At 32.9% G+C, this 19,054-nt stretch overlaps 1 protein-coding gene across 2 annotated transcripts; it reads left to right on the top strand.

The window, feature by feature from the left end:
- Nucleotides 1-14,252: 14,252 nt before the first annotated feature.
- LOC129895414 (uncharacterized) lies at nucleotides 14,253-18,725 on the top strand. Of its 2 annotated transcripts, none has more exons than XM_055971130.1 (2): nucleotides 14,253-14,427; nucleotides 16,768-18,725. In XM_055971130.1, exon 2 carries the CDS (start codon nucleotides 17,789-17,791, stop codon nucleotides 18,572-18,574), a length of 786 nt encoding a protein of 261 aa, XP_055827105.1. In that variant the 5' UTR covers nucleotides 14,253-14,427; nucleotides 16,768-17,788; the 3' UTR covers nucleotides 18,575-18,725. The 2 variants fall into 2 exon arrangements, with proteins under 2 accessions (XP_055827105.1, XP_055827106.1); XM_055971131.1 differs by having other exon boundaries at nucleotides 16,546-18,725.
- Nucleotides 18,726-19,054: the final 329 nt, after the last annotated feature.

Genomic DNA, 19,054 nt, shown 5'->3' with positions numbered 1-19,054 from the left:
TGATACAAAGAATACAATTCATTCAACCATTACATCATCATAATTGTATTTTTTAGGTGCAATTATGTATTCAAGATATATACGCATACAAAATCTGAATCAAAGAGAAAACAACCAAATAAGAATATAAAATTCAAAATATATACACACACAAACATGTATTCTCTATTTTGTATTGATTTATGTCCAAAATGTGTATTCAAATCAAATACCCACATAACCTCTGGATCAAAGAACAAACAACCAAATAAGGATTCGAATCCCATACAAATAAGTATGAAATTTTGAATTTCTGTATCTAAAGCATCAAATTCGACAGAAAACTATCAATTAATTGGTTCTCTAATCCCATTGATTTCGAAACTAATCAAAAAAAAAATTCACAATTCATCACAATGTACTCCAACTAAAATTTTGAAAACATACCTGATAGATTTACCCCGAAAATCAAATTGAAATACCTACAAATTATAGAGCAAGAGGAAGACGCCAAAAATTGTTATGGAGGAAGAGGAAAGCGACAGAACAAACTTGTTATGGAGCTAGAGGAAGACACCATAATAGACTCCAGAGAAGTAACGTAAGTTATTACTTTTTTCAGCTGTACTTACTTTTTTTGAAAGATTCTTTCCCATGATTTTCTCTAAGTTGTTAATTGTTGGTTATATTCTATTAAATTAAATAAAAAAATAAATACATAAATCAACCTTATAGCAAATAAAAATATACCTATTTTCAATAAATATTGAAAGTATAGTTAAGTGATTCTATTAAATTCTAAAATATTACTGTTTTAAAATTTCCCCCCTATTATAAATTCAACTGGACCTTGACCTATAATGGTACATCCATCCTTGAATGAAGCATCGTGATTCGAAGGACTGTGCTTAACTTGTTAATTATTTGATGACTCATTTCAAATGTTCTTTTAGCTAGTTAATGTCTCTTTTACTAAGAAACTTGTGAAAAATAATATTTTCTTCGTTCTAATTTATTTATGCGAAGGAATTAAGAATATGAGGATTAAAATAATTAATTTAAATTATCAATTTTGGTATGAATTTTTTAGATACTTTAGAATAATATTTATATATTTAAGAAATCATTTCCTGTTTGCACCCACAATTTTCTTCTTGTCTTTATACGGAAGAACAAAAAAGGTGTGATTTTGAACTTTGTATTTATTTGTCTTCCTCCTAAAAACAGATATACAACATTAATGTGCAATAATGCACAGCTTTCTTTTTTATTTATAATTTTTTATTATTTACGTTTTCCATGGTTTTGCCAAAACTTTCTGGTTCACGAACTATACATAGTTTAAAATTTATATTCTATTCATCTAATTTTATGTGTTTTTAGTTTAAAAGAATTGGAGATTAAGAATGTAACTGTATGACAAAAAAATTTGCGTCCATAAAATAACAATGAAGATTAAAAATATCATAATAATTGTAGTATTTATTTTAATATAGTGAGTGTTACAATTTCTATGAATTTCTTTATTCTTTTTTTCAAAAATAAATTTAAGAATTTTTGAGTTTGATCTTGACTTACGCTTGAATTAAAGGGACTTGAAACTTTTTCTCTTGTATTTGGTGGCCTTAATTATGACTAAATTCGAATTCAAAGATTTGAAACTTGATTTTGAATTTTCGTCTTGAAAGTGGAGCATGTAAAGAAATAGTTGTGTGTTGATTCATTCCGATAGTTATGGCTAGATCAATGATGAAAGAATTTGGACCAGAAAAACTTTTGTGTAGTAATTTAAAAATTATATGCTAAGCCAGTTTCAGACGAAATCCGAGTGAGGTGAGGTTTAGGGTAATCCGCGAATGGGTTAAGATTAATGTCTAAGCTTGAGTTTGATTTTATGATAGCTAAGGGGTTAAGGAGTCCGTAGGACTTTTCAGAAGTGAATTCGGGTGGGTAGAACTCCCGATATCGAACTTGGCATGAAAAGGTTATTTTGGAACGCCAATATTTGAGGTTGTGTTGCGAAATGGGGGCTTGGGGAAAGAATTTCGAGTTTTTGTCTCTGTGCAAGCCGCCATTGCGGGTGTCATCCTGCTAGGCGGGGCTTCTATAGGGTGTTGGCAGCCGCTATAGCGGAGCAGTTGCGGATTTAATACAAAATAGTTCCAAAATCATTTTTATTTCTGTAACTTCGTTCTTGGGGTGAGAAACAAGCGACTTAGGGCTATTTCCTTCAGTTTTTCATCAATTCTTGCGCTAAAGGGAAATGGCAAAATGATCTGGTGGACCCTTGTACTTGTATGAGTTTGTATTGTGAACTCTTCTACTTATCTCTTTGTCATTTGGACCCCTAAACCCACCTAAATTCAACATATTAAACACATTTTTTGACTTCGCATCCTATGTGGAAAAAGTCCATACGGAGCGTGTGAAACACATAAAATAAGAGCGTGAGACATTCAAAAAAGGCATTAACAGTCCTTTTTTGAGCTTTAAAGACCATCTTCTTCCTTCTTTGCACTCAACACCATTGTTGGAAAAAATTGAGCTTTTTTTTCTTGCCTCTTTCTCGATCTTCTCTCTCCAAATTTCTTCTCCTTTATTTTTTTTCTTCGTTCTACTAATCTTTTTTTGTGCGATTCCAGTTTGATGATTTTATTGTATTTTGTTGGCTTGATTCAGTTGATATTGAGATTTTACAAATAAATCCTAGAATCTACTCGAATTCACAAAATATGCGATTGAAGTTACTCGAAGTCATAACACCCACTACGAAAGCATATTACACTAACATTAGGCACAAACCAAAGTAAAATTCCCCAATTTTTTCATAAAATCCAATGACATTCGACACTAAAATCAAACAAGTATATATGGAGAAAAAGCAATAAATACAAACTAACAAATACTTGGAAAAACTCAAAACTTACAATGAAAATCAAACATAAACGCCCTTCAACCGAGCTTGTGGGAGAAAGGGAAATGGCGGGAACTGAGCTCGTGGAAGAAGGGGAGAAGGGGGAAAATGGTGGAAGTGTCTAAATGAACAATGAGAAATGACTTTTCTTTGTTCATACTTGTCATTTAATTCCTACATGGACTAAACATTCCTATGTTGATTAATTTGTTTTTAGTTAGCCAATGTGTAAGTGTTTGTGAAACACACAAAATATCAAGTCAAAAATGTGTTTAAAATGTTGAGTTTAGACGGGTTAAGAGGTTCAGATGACGAAGAGATAAGTAGAAAGGTTTACAATACAAACTCATACAAGTACAAAGGTCTACCAGACCATTTTGCCAAAGTAAATTAATTACTTTCCTAACTTGTGTTTTGATTCTTTGATCTTAGAATCTATGGTGATTATCTTAGGGAGGGTTCTTGACCTAAAATTAATGGTGGAAAAAGTCCTGGAAGGGTGGTATGATCATAAAATTGGCCAAGGGTTAGGATTTGAGTATAAAACGGATATTTCTAGGTCATTGTTCATTGATTATTGTATTTTGTATTTGTTTTAGACCAAAAACAAGTCAAGACACTTCAAAATAGAAAAGCTCAGGTTCTTTAGAACATTTAGGCTTGATTCAAGGTAGGTGATGACTGTTGTTTTTTCGTTTATGTCATATGTGCTCGTTAACTATTTCATTAGCATTACATATATGATATATGATTAGGGAAATGAATGAACATGAGTTGAAATAGTAATTGTGATCAAATTGCATGCAATGAATGTTTTACTTGGTTGTACAAGTGTGATTGCTATTCATTGTGGTTATGATTATGATATCTATTTTTCTATGGATCGAATACCACGCCGGTATAATTGGATCTGGTCGGTATATTTGAATCAAGTATCATACCAATATACTAACTATGATTGGAATCGAGTACTATGTCGATATATCAATAATTTGGGTGTGGGTTCCTTGAGAGAATTAAATTGACTGTTAAATTGTGATTATCTTGTTTATTGTGTTAAGTGATTCGAGTTGAGGACTAGGAGTCTGGGTGTTGCCATATTTGTGATAAAATTGTGCATCATATGTTTTATTGTGTTGTGGTTGCATGGTCATATTTTATATATCTGAAATTAGTCGTGTGATTCTATCAGTACACTATAATTTTGTACTGATTCTGCACTTGCTCTAGTTTTGTTGATTACATGACATATTCTGACGGCTGCTGAAAGATCTCAACTGTGAGACTATATCTACTTGAATCCCAATTTGAGCCATTTATTTAAGCTGCCGTGGATTACTCTTAACTGCTTGTCCATCTTTCGGACATAGACATTCAAATATTTAGTTAGTTTTCTTAGTGGGGTTGCATCCAGTTATTTCTAGACTTCGATAGTTTGGTACAATGACTTTTAGATTTTAGGGAGTTTATTTCCGCAATATTTTTCTTTAAATCTTGATTGAGTTTATGGAAAATTAGCCTTTTAGCTGTTTAAAACTGTTTTCACTTGTTTTAATGCACGTTTGGGTTCTTAGTTTGGTGTAGTTGACCTAGTTAACAGTTCTCCCATCGAAAGATTAGTGTGGGTGCCACTCATGGAAAATCAGGGTCATGACCATTTTAATATTGTAGCTTGTAAAGAAGTTTTTGGTGTTTATTCGACAAGTTCTTTCTAGTGTCTTGTTATATTCTGGTATCTTCTCCGAATAATGAAAACCTTCATTTATAGTGGGAGAATGAAAAATTTGTGATGAAGACGAACTCTTTTTGGTCAATCAAGCTTAAGTGACATGGCACTATTTGATTGGATGAAACATGTCATATGTACACCTAAGACATTTTCATTAACATTTGATTTGATTAGCCATGTTATGCCATTTTGAAATGTGGTATGATTCAAAGTATTTTCTTATTTGACTTGGCATGCCACACTATCTAACACATGAAACTAAATCGGGCCTTGAACTTAGCAAATTGAGCTCATGATTTGTAATCCAAAATAATGACTAATCACATGAAATTTAACTTTAACTAAATTCCTATTTATCAGAGTTAAGTAACTAATCCGACTATATAAGCCTTGTTTTAAAAGTTGGCACTAATTAGTGGATGTCCCACTAGGCTGCATTTCAATTGCCACCTTTTATGGCTATAAATGTAGCCAATTCTTGAACGGAAAGTACACACAAAAAAGAAGAAAACACTTACACACTGCTTTGTCAATTCTCTCAACTTTCCCCGTCTTCTGTTTTTCCCTATTATTCTCATTTTACTTTGCGAAGTTAATTTACTTTATAATACATTATCAGCACGAAGCTCTAATTTTTCAGAAAATTAACTTCTATATCAGGTATATCTACTAAAAAAATTTAATTTTTAAGTTGTCTTTGTTACTTTTAAATTAATTTTCATCATGTCAAACTTGTCAAAATTGGAATTTGTGGCACTTGATATTTCTGGCAAAAATTATTTGTCATGGGTACTTGATGCTGAAATTCACCTTACCACTAAGGGTCTTGGTGATGCTATAATTGAAGGAAATACAGCATCAAATCAGGATAAAGCAAAGGCTATGATTTTCCTTCATCATCATTTAGATGAAAACCTGAAAATGGAATACTTGACAGTGAAAGATCCACTTGAATTGTGGAAAGACTTAAAAGAGAGGTATGACCACCTCATGGCAACGGTATTGCCAAGGGCTCGTTATGAGTGGATGCACTTACGGTTTCAAGACTTTAAAACTGTAATTGAATATAATTCTGCTGTATTTAGAATAACTTCCCAATTAAAATTATGTGGGGAAACTATAAATGATGAGGACATGTTAGAAAAGACACTAACTACTTTTCATGCCTTTAATGTGATATTACAGCATCAATACCATGAAAAGGGTTTTCAAAAATATTCTGAATTGATCTCATGCCATTTGGTGGCTGAGCAACATAATGCCCTTTTAATGAAAAATCATGAAGCCCGTCCCACTGGAACTACTCTGTTACCGAAAGCATATATGGTAAAAGCACATGGCCAGTCTGAAAGAAAATAAAATAAAAATCATGGCCACAATAATGTGCGTGGGCGTGGCAATGGCAGAAGACGATTTGATAATCGTCGTGGTGGTGGTCAACATAAAAAGGAGAACAATATCAGTTCTCAAAATGACCCTTCAAGAAGTAACTATCATCGTTGTGGCATGAAAGGCCACTGGAAAAATGAATGTCGAATGCCTGAGCATTTTGTAAGGCTTTACAAAAATTCATTCAAAAGAAAGACAAATAGAGGTGGTGCCTCTTCTTCTAATGCTCGGATAGAGTCACACTTGGCGTTTGAAAATAATATTGAGGCTGGACCTTCGCATAATGATAATATTAAAGCAAATCTAGCTTTGAAGGATGACAGTTTTAATGACCTCAATGATATTACTCATTTGGATGTTGAAGATTTTTTAAGGATTATAATTAATGTTTAATTTCGTTGTATGATTTTCAATATGTTGTCAATCACAGTTCGTGAAACATCTTTTAATAAGGAATTCTCTTTTATATTGTCATTATGAACACCCTTGTTAATCAATATTCTCTTATTCATAAATGTAACATCCCCTAAAAACGTTGTATACGATGTTTCAATTTTTGCCTAAACATGATACAGCCTCGGTATTTTGGGCATAACTTTTCATAGGAATATCCAAATTGAGTGATTCAAATTTCTGAGTAATCACAAGATCATTACCTACAACTTTTATGAAGACCATATTTTAAGATTCGGAGGTGAAGTAGGTCAAATAAATTAATTTTTGTAAGGTAGGATGCTGTGACGGAAATGAGTGTTTATAGAAGAAAAATCACATCTCACTGTAGGTTTATCCAAATTGGTTGATTCCTGAACTATATGAAACTAGACTTCCATATCTACAATTCTTATGAGACACCAAATCCTAATAAGGAATTTATCTTATTCAAACGCAGCTCCCAAAAAGAGTATTATGTCAAAGATAACTCATTTCACCTACCATAGAAAGATCTAGATACATTTGACATCACTCATGACATAAATTGTCCTCCATTTAACATCATCCATGACATCAATATATTCCACTAAATTTTCAGATTTTTATTTATTGTTAGGTCCTCTTTTCCACCTATAAATACCCACCTTATTTCCTCATTTTATTCATCAAGCTTTCTCAAGCAAATCTTCTCTCTATACACTTCTTTACACATTCTCAAATATAGTTTTAGTTCTTAGTAGTGAAGAAATACTATTCCGGTAATTCATATATTCCGGGTAGTACACAAAACGTTCCGGCAAGGAGAGAAGCTAGGACTCAAGAGTGGTCATTAAGTCTTCCGGTACCAACTAAAGCTTCGGTTTCCAGGTATGTAAGGTTTCAATGAGAGTATTCCTTCCACTCTCATGTCTAAATTATTTTGATTATATGATAAATTATGTTTATTTTCTTTAAGCTTTACTCTAAGTTATGTGGGTGTTTATCCATGGGTTCTTCCACCCATGTAGTCCAAAAACTCTTTCAATTAAATATCTTGATTTCAAGTAATATTTTCTTATGGTAATTCTTATTTTTACTTAATAGTATGAATTATGGTTAAACTAATGACTATTGGTCTATTTTGATGCAACATAATTATATATGTATGAATTGATGGTTTACAAGTAATTCCTCTATTTACCTATTTAAAGGTTCTTGAAATTCATGGTGGGTTGTTTAAAAGCATGATTTTTAATTAATGGATTTCAAAGTATTTATGTATATTTATTTACATATTTGCAAGTTGAAGTGATTTGAACCCACCTAGTTTTACTATGTTTTTAATAAAGTTTGACTTGAAAGCTTTGACTCCAAATAAATGTTTATGAAAGCAATATCTATGATCAAAAAGGGAGTCTTATGAAATGAAAGAATGATGAAATGATATGAATGATGGATTCTTTATGCAATAAGGACAATTCTTGCATATTTGAATTATCAAATGTTTTAATGAGCTATTCTACCGAATATGATGTTTGAATTCTCAAGTTATATGCTATGAAAATTTTGAAGTATTAAACTATTCCGTGGGATTGACTTAGCACCGAATGAGGCATTGAGGTGGGATTCGGTAAGGGAATCCTAGTAGCAACCCCTTGTCTCATTAACTATGTGCCAACATAGGAGCCCTTGTAGGCTTAGGCTAATGGATCCATAAATAGCCCTTAAAGTTAAAGTTAAAGAAATGAATGAAGTTGACGGAGTTCTACCTGACAAGTAGTCTCCCCGGCCAACGTAGGGGGTTATGTTGGATTCCATGTAATAGCTCGCATGGTCTTAAATGTCGGTTATGGTTAGTTTCCCACAAAATGAATGTTTTAAAGGTTATATATATGATTTATTATGCATACATTAAATTATGTTCCATATTACATAAATGTTTTAATGTTTCTTCAATGTTCATGCATCCTTACATACTTAGTACATTCAAAGTACTAACGCATACTCTTTTGCCTACATGATATCACCATGTAGGGATCAGTGCTCCTCCTCGTTCTCCTCCACGTGGCTAGTTGATATTCCATTGAAGACTACTTTTGGTGAGTTCCCATGTTCCGGGAACAATACTCCTTTGTCTTTCTAGTTTATGATATGTTAAGATATTTTACTATGGCATTTCTTCTATTATGATTGAGGGTGAGCTAGGGACTTGTCTTAGCCCCGTTAAATCTAATAGTTAGAGGTATTGTTGGACATATGTAAGTTGAAGATTTATTATGATTTCCGCTTGTTTATTTATCATCATTACCTATGAAAGGCTAAAAGAATGCTAAGAGGCTTGTTTGAGGTACTTTCGGGTTCTTCATTCGCCATGTCACGTCTAGGCCCTAGGCTTGGGTCGTGACAATAAACATCACTAAAATGAAAAATCAAGAAAAGTTAATGTTCATAAATAAAGCCCAGTGTCATCATCAATTTCCAATTCCTTTCCTAATATAATATTATTTCCTCTTTGAAGACTTGTTAGCGTTTTCGTTGTTGTTAATTTGATGTGCTTCCAATAGTACCATTAGTTTACACTATTATATCATAAGCTATTAGCATAACGATTTTGTTGAAAATCTTCAAATGTGGTATATGCTTGCGTTACTAGCAGTGAACTATATATAAATTTAATTGCAATTACACTTCAAATGCCAGATAAGGTGCTATACTAAACAATTAGATAAAAGCAACATTGAAACAGATTACCACATACTTCACTATTTTATTATGTTACTACATGTTAATATATCATACCTTTTAAATTAATATGCAAATTGCTTTTATAACTTATTTCTTATAATGTATTTTTATTTTATGAAGATAAATAAATTCTTCAGTCTTCAATTGGATCCAAGATGAGTAATGGAGATATGTGCCTTTTGGATAGTGCCACAACTCATACAATATTAAAAGAAAAAAAATACTTCTGTCATTTAATTATGAAAAAGGCTTTTGTCAATACAATATCTGGTAGTACAAAATTGATTGAAGGTTCTGGAAAAACGGCCTTTTTACTACCTGGAGGAACGATATTGATAATTGATAATGCATTGTATTGTAGTAAGTCTCAAAAAAACTTGTTAAGTTTCAAGGTTATTCGCCAAAATGCCTATCATATTGAGACTGCAAATAAAGGAAAGGTTGAATACCTTTATATTACTACAATAAATATGGAGAAGAAAATTGTGCACGAAAAATTACCTACACTTTCTTTTGGGTTGTACCATACAAATATTGGTACTGTTGAATCACATGCCATTGTAAACAAATGGTTTACTGATTCTAATAATTTTATCATTTGGCATGATCGGTTGGGCCATCCCGGTTATAATATGATGTGCAAAATTATTGAGAATTCACATGGACACACTTTGAAGAATCAAAAAATTCTTTACTCTAAGGAATTCTCTTGTGTTGCTTGTTTCCAAGGAAAACTGATTATCAAACCATCAGCAATTAAGATTGGGATTGAATCCCCTGCATTTCTGGAACGTATACAAAGTGATATATGTGGGCCAATTCACCCTTCATGTGGACCATTTAAATATTATATGGTCTTGATAGATGCATCTACAAGATGGTCATATGTGTGCTTATTATCAACTCGCAACATGGCTTTTGCGAGATTGTTAGCTCAAATTATAAGGTTAAGAACACAATTTTCAGATTATGTAATAAAGACAATTCGTCTTGATAATGCTGGTGAATTTACATCTCAATCATTTAATGATTATTGTATGTCGGTTGGAATAAAAGTTTAGCATCCGGTCGATCATGTCCATACTCAAAATGGTCTAGCAGAATCATTGATTAAACGTCTCCAATTGATAGCTAGACCATTGCTAATGAGGACAAAACTTCCTATTTCAGTATGGGGGCATGCTATTTTGCATGCAGCAGCACTTGTGTGCATAAGGCCAACAAATTATCATGAATTTTCTCCATTACAGTTAGCTTTTGGAAGGGAGCCAAATATATCTCATCTTAGAATATTTGGCTGTGCGGTATATGTCCCAATTGCTCCACCGCACCGCACAAAGATGGGTCCCCAAAGAAGGTTGGGAATATATGTTGGGTATGAATCTCCTTCTATTATAAAATATCTGGAACCTATGAATGGAGATTTATTTATGACAAGATTCGCTGATTGTCATTTTGATGAATCAGTATACCCAACATTAGGGGAAGAACATAAGCAGTTGAAAAATGAGATAGATTCGAATTCAATGTCACTATGTCATTTAGATCCTCGAACAAATCAATGTGAGCAAGAAGTTCAAAAGATGATTTATTTGCAGAATATTGCAAATCAACTGCCGGATGCATTTACTAACCTTCCATGGGTTACTAAATTACATATCCCAGCTGCTAATGCTCAAGTTCGAGTTGATGTCCCGGTAGGACAACTTGTTCAGACAAATGAGTCTAGGCCACGCTTAAAACGTGGAAGACCATTTGGTTCCAAAGACAAAAATCCTTGAAAAGGAAAGGAATAAATGATCAAGATGATCATAATTTGGAGGCGAGTGCTCAAGAAGAGCCTAGAGACACAACAAATGGTGATACCACCAAGGAGGTCCAAGTACTTGGAAATAATGAGAATGAAGAAATCTCAATAAGTTATGTCTCGACAGGAAAACGGTGGAACCGAAATGATATTGTGATCGATAATATTTTTGCTTATAATGTTGCCACTAAAATAATGCAACAAGATAAGGATCTTGAACCAAAATCTGTCGATGAATGCAGACAGAGAAATGATTGGACAAGATGGAAGGATGCAATTCAAGCAGAGTTAACTTCACTTGAAAAACGTAAAGTTTTTGGATCAATAGTCCGAACACCTGAAGGTGTCAAGCCAGTAGGGCACAAATGGGTGTTTGTGTGTAATCGAAATGAAAAGGGTGAAGTCGTAAGATATAAAGCACGACTTGTAGCCCAAGGTTTTTCGTAAAGACCTGACATTTACTATATGGAAACATATTCCCCTGTGATGGATGCAGTTACCTTCAGGTATCTAACAAATTTTGCAGTTCATGAAAAGCTTAAAATGCACTTAATGGATGTGGTCACTGCCTATTTATATGGCTCATTGGACCACGATATTTCTATGAAAATTCCCGAAGGGTTCAAAGTGTCTGAAGCATACAAGGATTCTCGAGAAAATTACTCAATAAAGCTTTAGAAATCCTTGTACGGGTTGAAACAATCAGGGCGAATGTGGTACAATCGTCTTAGCGAATATTTGCTAAAATAAGGATATAAAAATGATCCAATTTGCCCTTGTGTCTTTATGAGAAGGTCTGGATCTGAATTTGTTATAATAGCAATATATATTGATGATTTGAATATTATTGAAACTCCGAAAGAACTTTCAAAGGTAGTAAAATGTCTGAAAAAGGAGTTTGAAATGAAAGACCTTGGAAAGACAAAATTTTGTCTTGGTCTACAAATTGAACATTTTACAAATGAGATATTTGTCCATTAGTCAACATATACTTAAAATATTTTAAAGAGGTTTTATATGGATAAAGCACATCCATTGAGTACCCCAATGATTGTGAGATCTCTTGATATTAATATAGATCCATTTCGACCTCATGAAAATGATGAAGAACTTATTGGTGCTGAAATACCATATCTTAGTGCAATTGGTGCATTAATGTATCTTTCCAACAATTCTAGACCAGATATAGCTTTTCTAGTAAACTTGTTAGCAAGATTTAGTTCTTCACCAATGCGAAGACACTGGAATGGAATTAAGCATATATTCAGATACCTTCGAGGTACCATTGATATGGGATTGTTTTATTCAAATGATTCCACGTCACAATTGATTAGTTATGCAGATGCGGGATATTTATCTGATCCCCATAAAGGTCGATCGCAGACAGTCTATTTATTTACATGTGGTGGTACATCTATATCATGGCGTTCAACAAAGCAAACTATGATTGCTACTTCCTCAAATCATGCAGAGATAATAGCCATTCATGAAGCAAGTCGAGAATGTGTTTGGTTAAGATCAATAACTCAACACATTCAAGAAACATGTGGCTTTTCTTTGACAAAAGACGCTCCAACAATATTGTATGAAGACAATGCTGCATGTATAGCTCAACTGAAGGAAGGATACATCAAAGGAGACAGAACAAAACATATTTCACCAAAATTCTTTTTCACTCATGATCTTCAAAAGAAGGGTGAAATAGATGTCCAACAAATTCGTTCAAGTGACAATTTAGCAGATATGTTCACCAAAGCATTGCCAACTTCAACCTTTGAAAAAATGAGATACAAAATTGGAATGCGTCATCTTCGAGATGTTAAGTGATGTTTTCATCAGGGGGAGCAAAATATGCGCTGTACTCTTTTTCCCTTAGCCAAGGTTTTATCCCACCGGGTTTTCCTGGTAAGGTTTTTAATGAGGCAGCACTCAAGGCGTATTACAAAATGTGTGTACTCTTTTTCCTTCATTAGACTTTTTCCTACAGGGTTTTCCCTAATAAGGTTTTTAACGAGGCACAACATCTATGGGGGTTCAGAATAACTGCTATGTATATATTATTTCTTGAAAAGTTTTTAATGAATCACATTACATATGGACATCCAAGGGGGAGTGTTTTAAAAGTTGGCACTAATTGGTGGATGTCCCACTAGGCTGCATTTCAATTGCCACCTTTTGTGGCTATAAATCTAGCCAATTCTTGAACGGAAAGTACACACAAAAAAGAAGAAAACACTTACACACTGCTTTCTCAATTCTCTCAACTTTCTCCGTCTTCTGTTTTTCCCTATTATTCTCATTTTACTTTGCGAAGTTAATTTACTTTATAATAAGCCTACAATTTTATTTAAACTAATATATCTTGAATTTAACAAGACACATATTTTTTACAAATTTGAATTTAATAAAATTTAGCCGTCTACAATAATATTTTTTACTGTTATTCTTTAACTAAAATTGTGTATAATATATCAAAAAATATTTATTGAATTAGCATGCCATTCCTAAAAATGAGTGTCATTATAAAATGAGAATATTAGTATCTAAAACTTATTTCTTGGTAAAATGGACTACAACTAAGAGCATGTTTGATATTGTTGTTGGGAGGTCAAAAACACTTATTTTAAAAAAAAATTCTTTTTTTTGAAAAATTGAGGTTGGGAAAACTACTTTTAAATGGAAGCAAAAGCAATTTTTCAACTGTTGAAAAAAGCTAAAATTTTTGCTTCTTAAAAAAAGAAGAAGTTTTTCAAGACCAAAATATCCTTGCCATATATACATATTTCCCAATATATCCCATATATTTATTCATTTTTGTGATGAATGTTTTCGTATGTAGTGATTTAATTTGTGGAATCATTTTTAAATTCATTTTGCTTTTAATTATATTTAAATCATCATATTAATATTATTTCAATATTATATATATATATATATATATATATATATAAAATAACAATAATAAAAAAACAATTCAATTAAAATGATCCAAAAAATATCCGAACTTTGACGAAAATTATTGTAACAATCCCAAACTTTGAATGGGCCCTATTATTCCCCTGCACTATTTAATATGCAATTTAAAAGTATACATGTACCTAGCTGGACCACTTACTCAATCAATCGTAAGTGACTGACTCACACGCGATATTTAGTTAATTAAATTAGTCAATTAGTTTAATTAATTGATTTTAAGAAATATATTTTGATATTTAATTTAATAAATTAAAAAGTCAAAAGTGGGACAAATAATTATCGACCTTTTCATCTCCCCCATCCTTTTTCATCTATTCTTTTTCATCTACCAAATCCGACAAAGACAACCTGCTAGTGTTCTTCACTTTTGTCAATCGTGAATGTGTGATAGTTCTTGGTAGCGTGGCTAGTGTTCAACCAAACTTGGTAACATACGGAAATCGTGGATGTGTGATTCTTCAACATAAATTGAAGGTTAGTCCTTTTTTGTGTCGCATAACCTTAAAATTAATTTTTTCATCAGAAATTATTTAGGGTTTGATAACTATTGATGTTATTTTTTATTTTGAAGTTAATTTTTAGATTTTGCCAATAAATTAGGATTTTTAACTAGACTAAATTTTTTTGGGTTTGATAACTATTGACGTTATTGTTGATTTTGAGTCAAACTTTTTAGTTTTTGTTAGGAAATTAGGATTTTTAACTAGTCTAAATTTTTGTTTTGTAATTATGATTGATTACAATATATGTTCATTATGTTTGAAGAAACCGACTGTTTTCTTCAATTTCTAATATTTATGTACTGTGAATGTGACATAATTTTAGGAATGGGCGCTTTTACATATATAACAATGAACTATTATTATGGTGGAATTTTGAATAGTAAAAATAAAAAAAACTATTATATGAGAGTGGAGAAGTCACTGAAATATCTGATGTGTATATGGATAAGATGTCCTACTTTGAACTAAGTAATTATATTAAAGAACTAGGATATACTACAAGTTGTATATTTTGTGTTAGGCCACCTATGATTGACTATCTATTAGATATACAAAATGATGGGGATATTTTTGAACTTTCACAAAGCTTTGAAGATGGATATATTGTTGAGGTGTATGTTTGTCATATGATTGAACAATTGAATGGCCCCATTGCTTTGTTGGAATACACTCCTACCAATGAGGAATCTTTGGTGCTTTTAATAAAAAAGAGGACAAGGGGGACCATGAAGGGGATAGGGTTGTTTATACTATTGAACCATCAATCACATTAATGAAAATGCTGAGTTTGAAGGTGCAACTACTCAACCAATAGCTTCTCAAACTTCTACAGTTGTTGAGCCTACTTAACTAACAACTTTTCAAAGTTCTACAACTGTTGAGTCTGAGAGTGGTGCACATACTCAAGCATCAGCTACTGCTTATATTAAGATTGTTGCACCTACTCAAGCATCAGCTACTACATCTGCTGAGCGTGGTGTTGCTGAACCAACTCAACCAACAGCTAATCTAAGTGTTGCACCTATTGAGACTGAATCAGTTATTGTTGATGATGTCTTTTCGGTGCTAGATTCTAATCAGTCAACTGAGAATAGTTCAAATTCAGACCATCAAGATTTACTTAATGAGGGTGATGCTGAATATGAAAGTGATGTTCATGAAGAAGGCATAAACTTGAGGTCTGATAGAAGATCATACCAAAGGAGGAAAAAAGAGAAAGAATACCAAATGACCTCGAAGAAGTTCCACGTGCTGAAGTTAGTCCAGATTTGGATTTTGATGAGACTAAACCTGTTGATAAAAATTTAAAAAGTAAAATTGCGGGGATAAGCCTGTGTATTGTAGTTCTGATGCATATTGTATTGAGACTGATTCAATAATAAGAATGAGACAAGGAAGGATAGTAGAAGGGTATTTCTGATAAAACTACTGAAAAGGTTGTGGCAATTGGACATGATTTTTGAGAATGTGAATGATTTTAGGGATGCTGTTACAAAATATTCACTCTAAAAAGGAGTCCAGTTAGAAAATTTCACTAATAAGCCCAAAAGAGTTAGGGTTAGATGTAGGGAAGGGTGTCCTTGGTTTTTATATACAAGTCTTGATAGGGCTACCAATAACTTTGTGATTTAAACCTACAATCCTAGGCATAGGTGTGTCAAGACCACAATAAATTACATGTGTAATGCTAAGTTCTTGTATAAGCACTACAAAGATAAAGTCTGTAAGAAACCAAATATTATGATTTTCAAGTTTCAACAGTTGATAAAAAAAGAGTTGAAAATACATATTAGAAAGATTACTGCTAGGAAAGCAAGACGGAGAATACTACAGAAACTAGTGGGTGATCATGTGAAAGGGTTTGGTAGAATTTTTTACTATATGGATAAATTGTTGAGGACCAATCTAGGTAGCACTTGTACAGTGAAAGTTAATAATTCTGAAGGTAGTGGTAATTTGATTTTTCAGAGTTTCTATATATGTTTTGATTCTTGGCAAAAATATTTTCTGGGTGGATATAGAAAATGTATTGGTTTAGATGGATGTTTCTTAAATGGAGTAACCAAAGGACAGTTGTTGTTTGTTGTAGCTAAAGATGCCAATAATCAAATGTTGTGTATTGTATGCGGTGTAGTAGAGTATGAGAATAAGAACACATGGACATGATTTTTGAAATTATTGATAGAAGACTTCGGATTAGGAGATGACAAAGATTACACACTAATTTTAGACGTGCAAAAGGTATGTTTTTTTTGTTAATTTACTTATGTTTATTGTTATTGCAACAGTGATATCTATTTGTTTATTGCAGAGGCTTAATGCAATAGTCTTGGATCTTTTACCAAAGATGAAGCATAGAATATGTGTAAGACACATCCGTGCTGACTGGGCAAAATGTTGGAGAGGTTTGGAAAGAAGGAATATGTGCAAGAAGCATATTTGAGGTAGAATTGAAGGCAAATCTAGCCCACATGGCACTGCTAAGTAACAAAAATATTGTTCCTGATTTACTTCTACAAGATAGAATATTGGTGTAAAATATAATTTAGAACTGATGTTAAGTGTGATAGCATAGATAACAATATGGTTGAGAGCTTTAATTCTTGGATCTTAGCTGCAAGACATAAAACTATTATCGCTATGCTTGAAGATATAAGGGTGAAGGTAGTGACTAGATTAGGACAGTTCTCTCAATTTTCAGAAATATGGTTAACCAACATTTCTCTAATGACATTGACAATACTATAAAAAATATAAAAATGTCAATGAGATGTCATATTGATTTCAATAGAGAGAGAGGATTTGAAATTTCTAATGGACCTTATGTCCATACTATTGACATGATGGGTAAAACATATACTTGTACATCATGGATACTCAAGGGAATACCATGTTCACACGCCATTGCTGACATTCTTTACAAGAAATGGGAACCCATTGACTTTGTTGATAGTTGTTACAGTAAGGAGACTTATCTAAGAACCTACTGTCATTACCTTCAACCAGTGACCAACATAAACATGTGGACTGAGTCAAGAAATCCTCATGTGGAACCACCAGTTGTCAAACCTATGCCAAGAAGGCCAAGAAAGATTAGAAAAAGAGAGGCTTGTGAGGCATAAAAATCTGAAAAATTATCAAGGAAAGGTGTTTATATGACTTGTAATATCTGTCATGGAAAAAATCACAACAAAAAAATTTATCCTTTAAATGTATGTAATTTTATCTGTTATTCCATTTTTATTGTTTAAATTTGAGTTATGTGACTTGTTATCTATTTGATATTGTATGATTATGATGCTGCTGGACCACGTAATGAAACAAGTACTTCTATGGAACCTCCTAGACCTAAGGGAGGGACAAAGAAGACATCTGCTACTGTTGAAGCACCTGCTACTGGTGGAGCACATCCTAGAACTGGGGGAAAGCCAAGAAAAACAAATTTTAATCATGATGCACCTCCTAGACCTAGGGGAAGGCCAACAAAAACAACAAATAATGATGTTAATGTTGAGGAACCTTCAAGAGACAATGGAAGGACTATAGGCAGAGGTATGACTTTTGAACCAAATGTAGCATTAACTATAAGTAGAGGTATGACTTTTGAACCTATTGTAGGACTAAGAAGAGGCATAGAAAAAACGACTACTATATCTAAAAGAGGGATAGGCATGGGAAGAGCTTCTGGAATTAGAAGGGTTGCTGCTATAGACACTTCTTCACCTAAAAAAGGAAGAGGCATGGGAAAAGCTGCTGGAATTGGAAGGGTTGCTGCTACAACAACTTCTTCACCTAAAAGAAGAAGTGGCATGGGAAGAGCTGATGGCATTGGAAAGGCTGCTGCTACAGCCACTTCCTCACCTGATAGAGGAATAGGTATGGGAAGAGTTGCTAGAATTGGAAGGGTTGCTGCTACAACTACTTTCTCTACTGTAAGAGGAAGAGGAGTTGGAAGGCCTAGAAAAATATCTCTAAGTGGCATAGGAATGCCAAGAAGGGCATCTTTGTATGAGTTGTTTAAAATCCAACAAGTTACACTACAAATGTTCCACCAAACCCACTTGCTTCACCATTTCATTCTCATTATAGTGCAGTACCTAGTAAAACATCTAGAATAGTTGAAATGGAATTTTTCAATGCTAAAAATGGTTTTACGTTGTACCAAATGGTAGTAGTCTAGAATTTAAAGGTAGACCATGTTAATAACATGTTTAGAAGGCCAATGACTTGTGAAATTGAAGGTAGACAATAACTGGGTCATAATAGAATTCTGAGACTTGAGGATTATGGCTATTAAGGTATATATACAAATAGGCTTATACAGTAATGATGTGTGTTCCTGCCGATTGTTCTCTATGAACTACTTGAGTAATGCGTATTATGAAATAAAGGTTGAACGAGAATAACTTTATGTTGATAAACCTTATGCAAGAACCTATTTGATTTTCTGTAGTTGTAGGTGATGGTTTTACATTCCTATCTATGCTACATGTGCATGTTACTATAATTGAAAGTATTGCCTGCATATGTGAGACTAGAAAATATGTAACAAACTTAATTAAATGAATTTTGAGGTTAATTTTATGAAATGAACCTGT

The sequence above is a fragment of the Solanum dulcamara genome, chromosome 7 (genome assembly GCF_947179165.1).
Source record: "Solanum dulcamara chromosome 7, daSolDulc1.2, whole genome shotgun sequence".
In the NCBI taxonomy this organism is placed as follows: domain Eukaryota; kingdom Viridiplantae; phylum Streptophyta; class Magnoliopsida; order Solanales; family Solanaceae; genus Solanum; species Solanum dulcamara.
Note: the sequence above shows the minus strand (reverse complement) of the source record. Positions and strands in the feature narration are given on the sequence as shown.

What these genes read in the sequence shown, in the direction of transcription:
- LOC129895414 (XM_055971130.1), top strand. Translation starts at nt 17,789, where the DNA reads ATGGAACCTCCTAGACCTAAGGGAGGGACAAAGAAGACATCTGCTACT.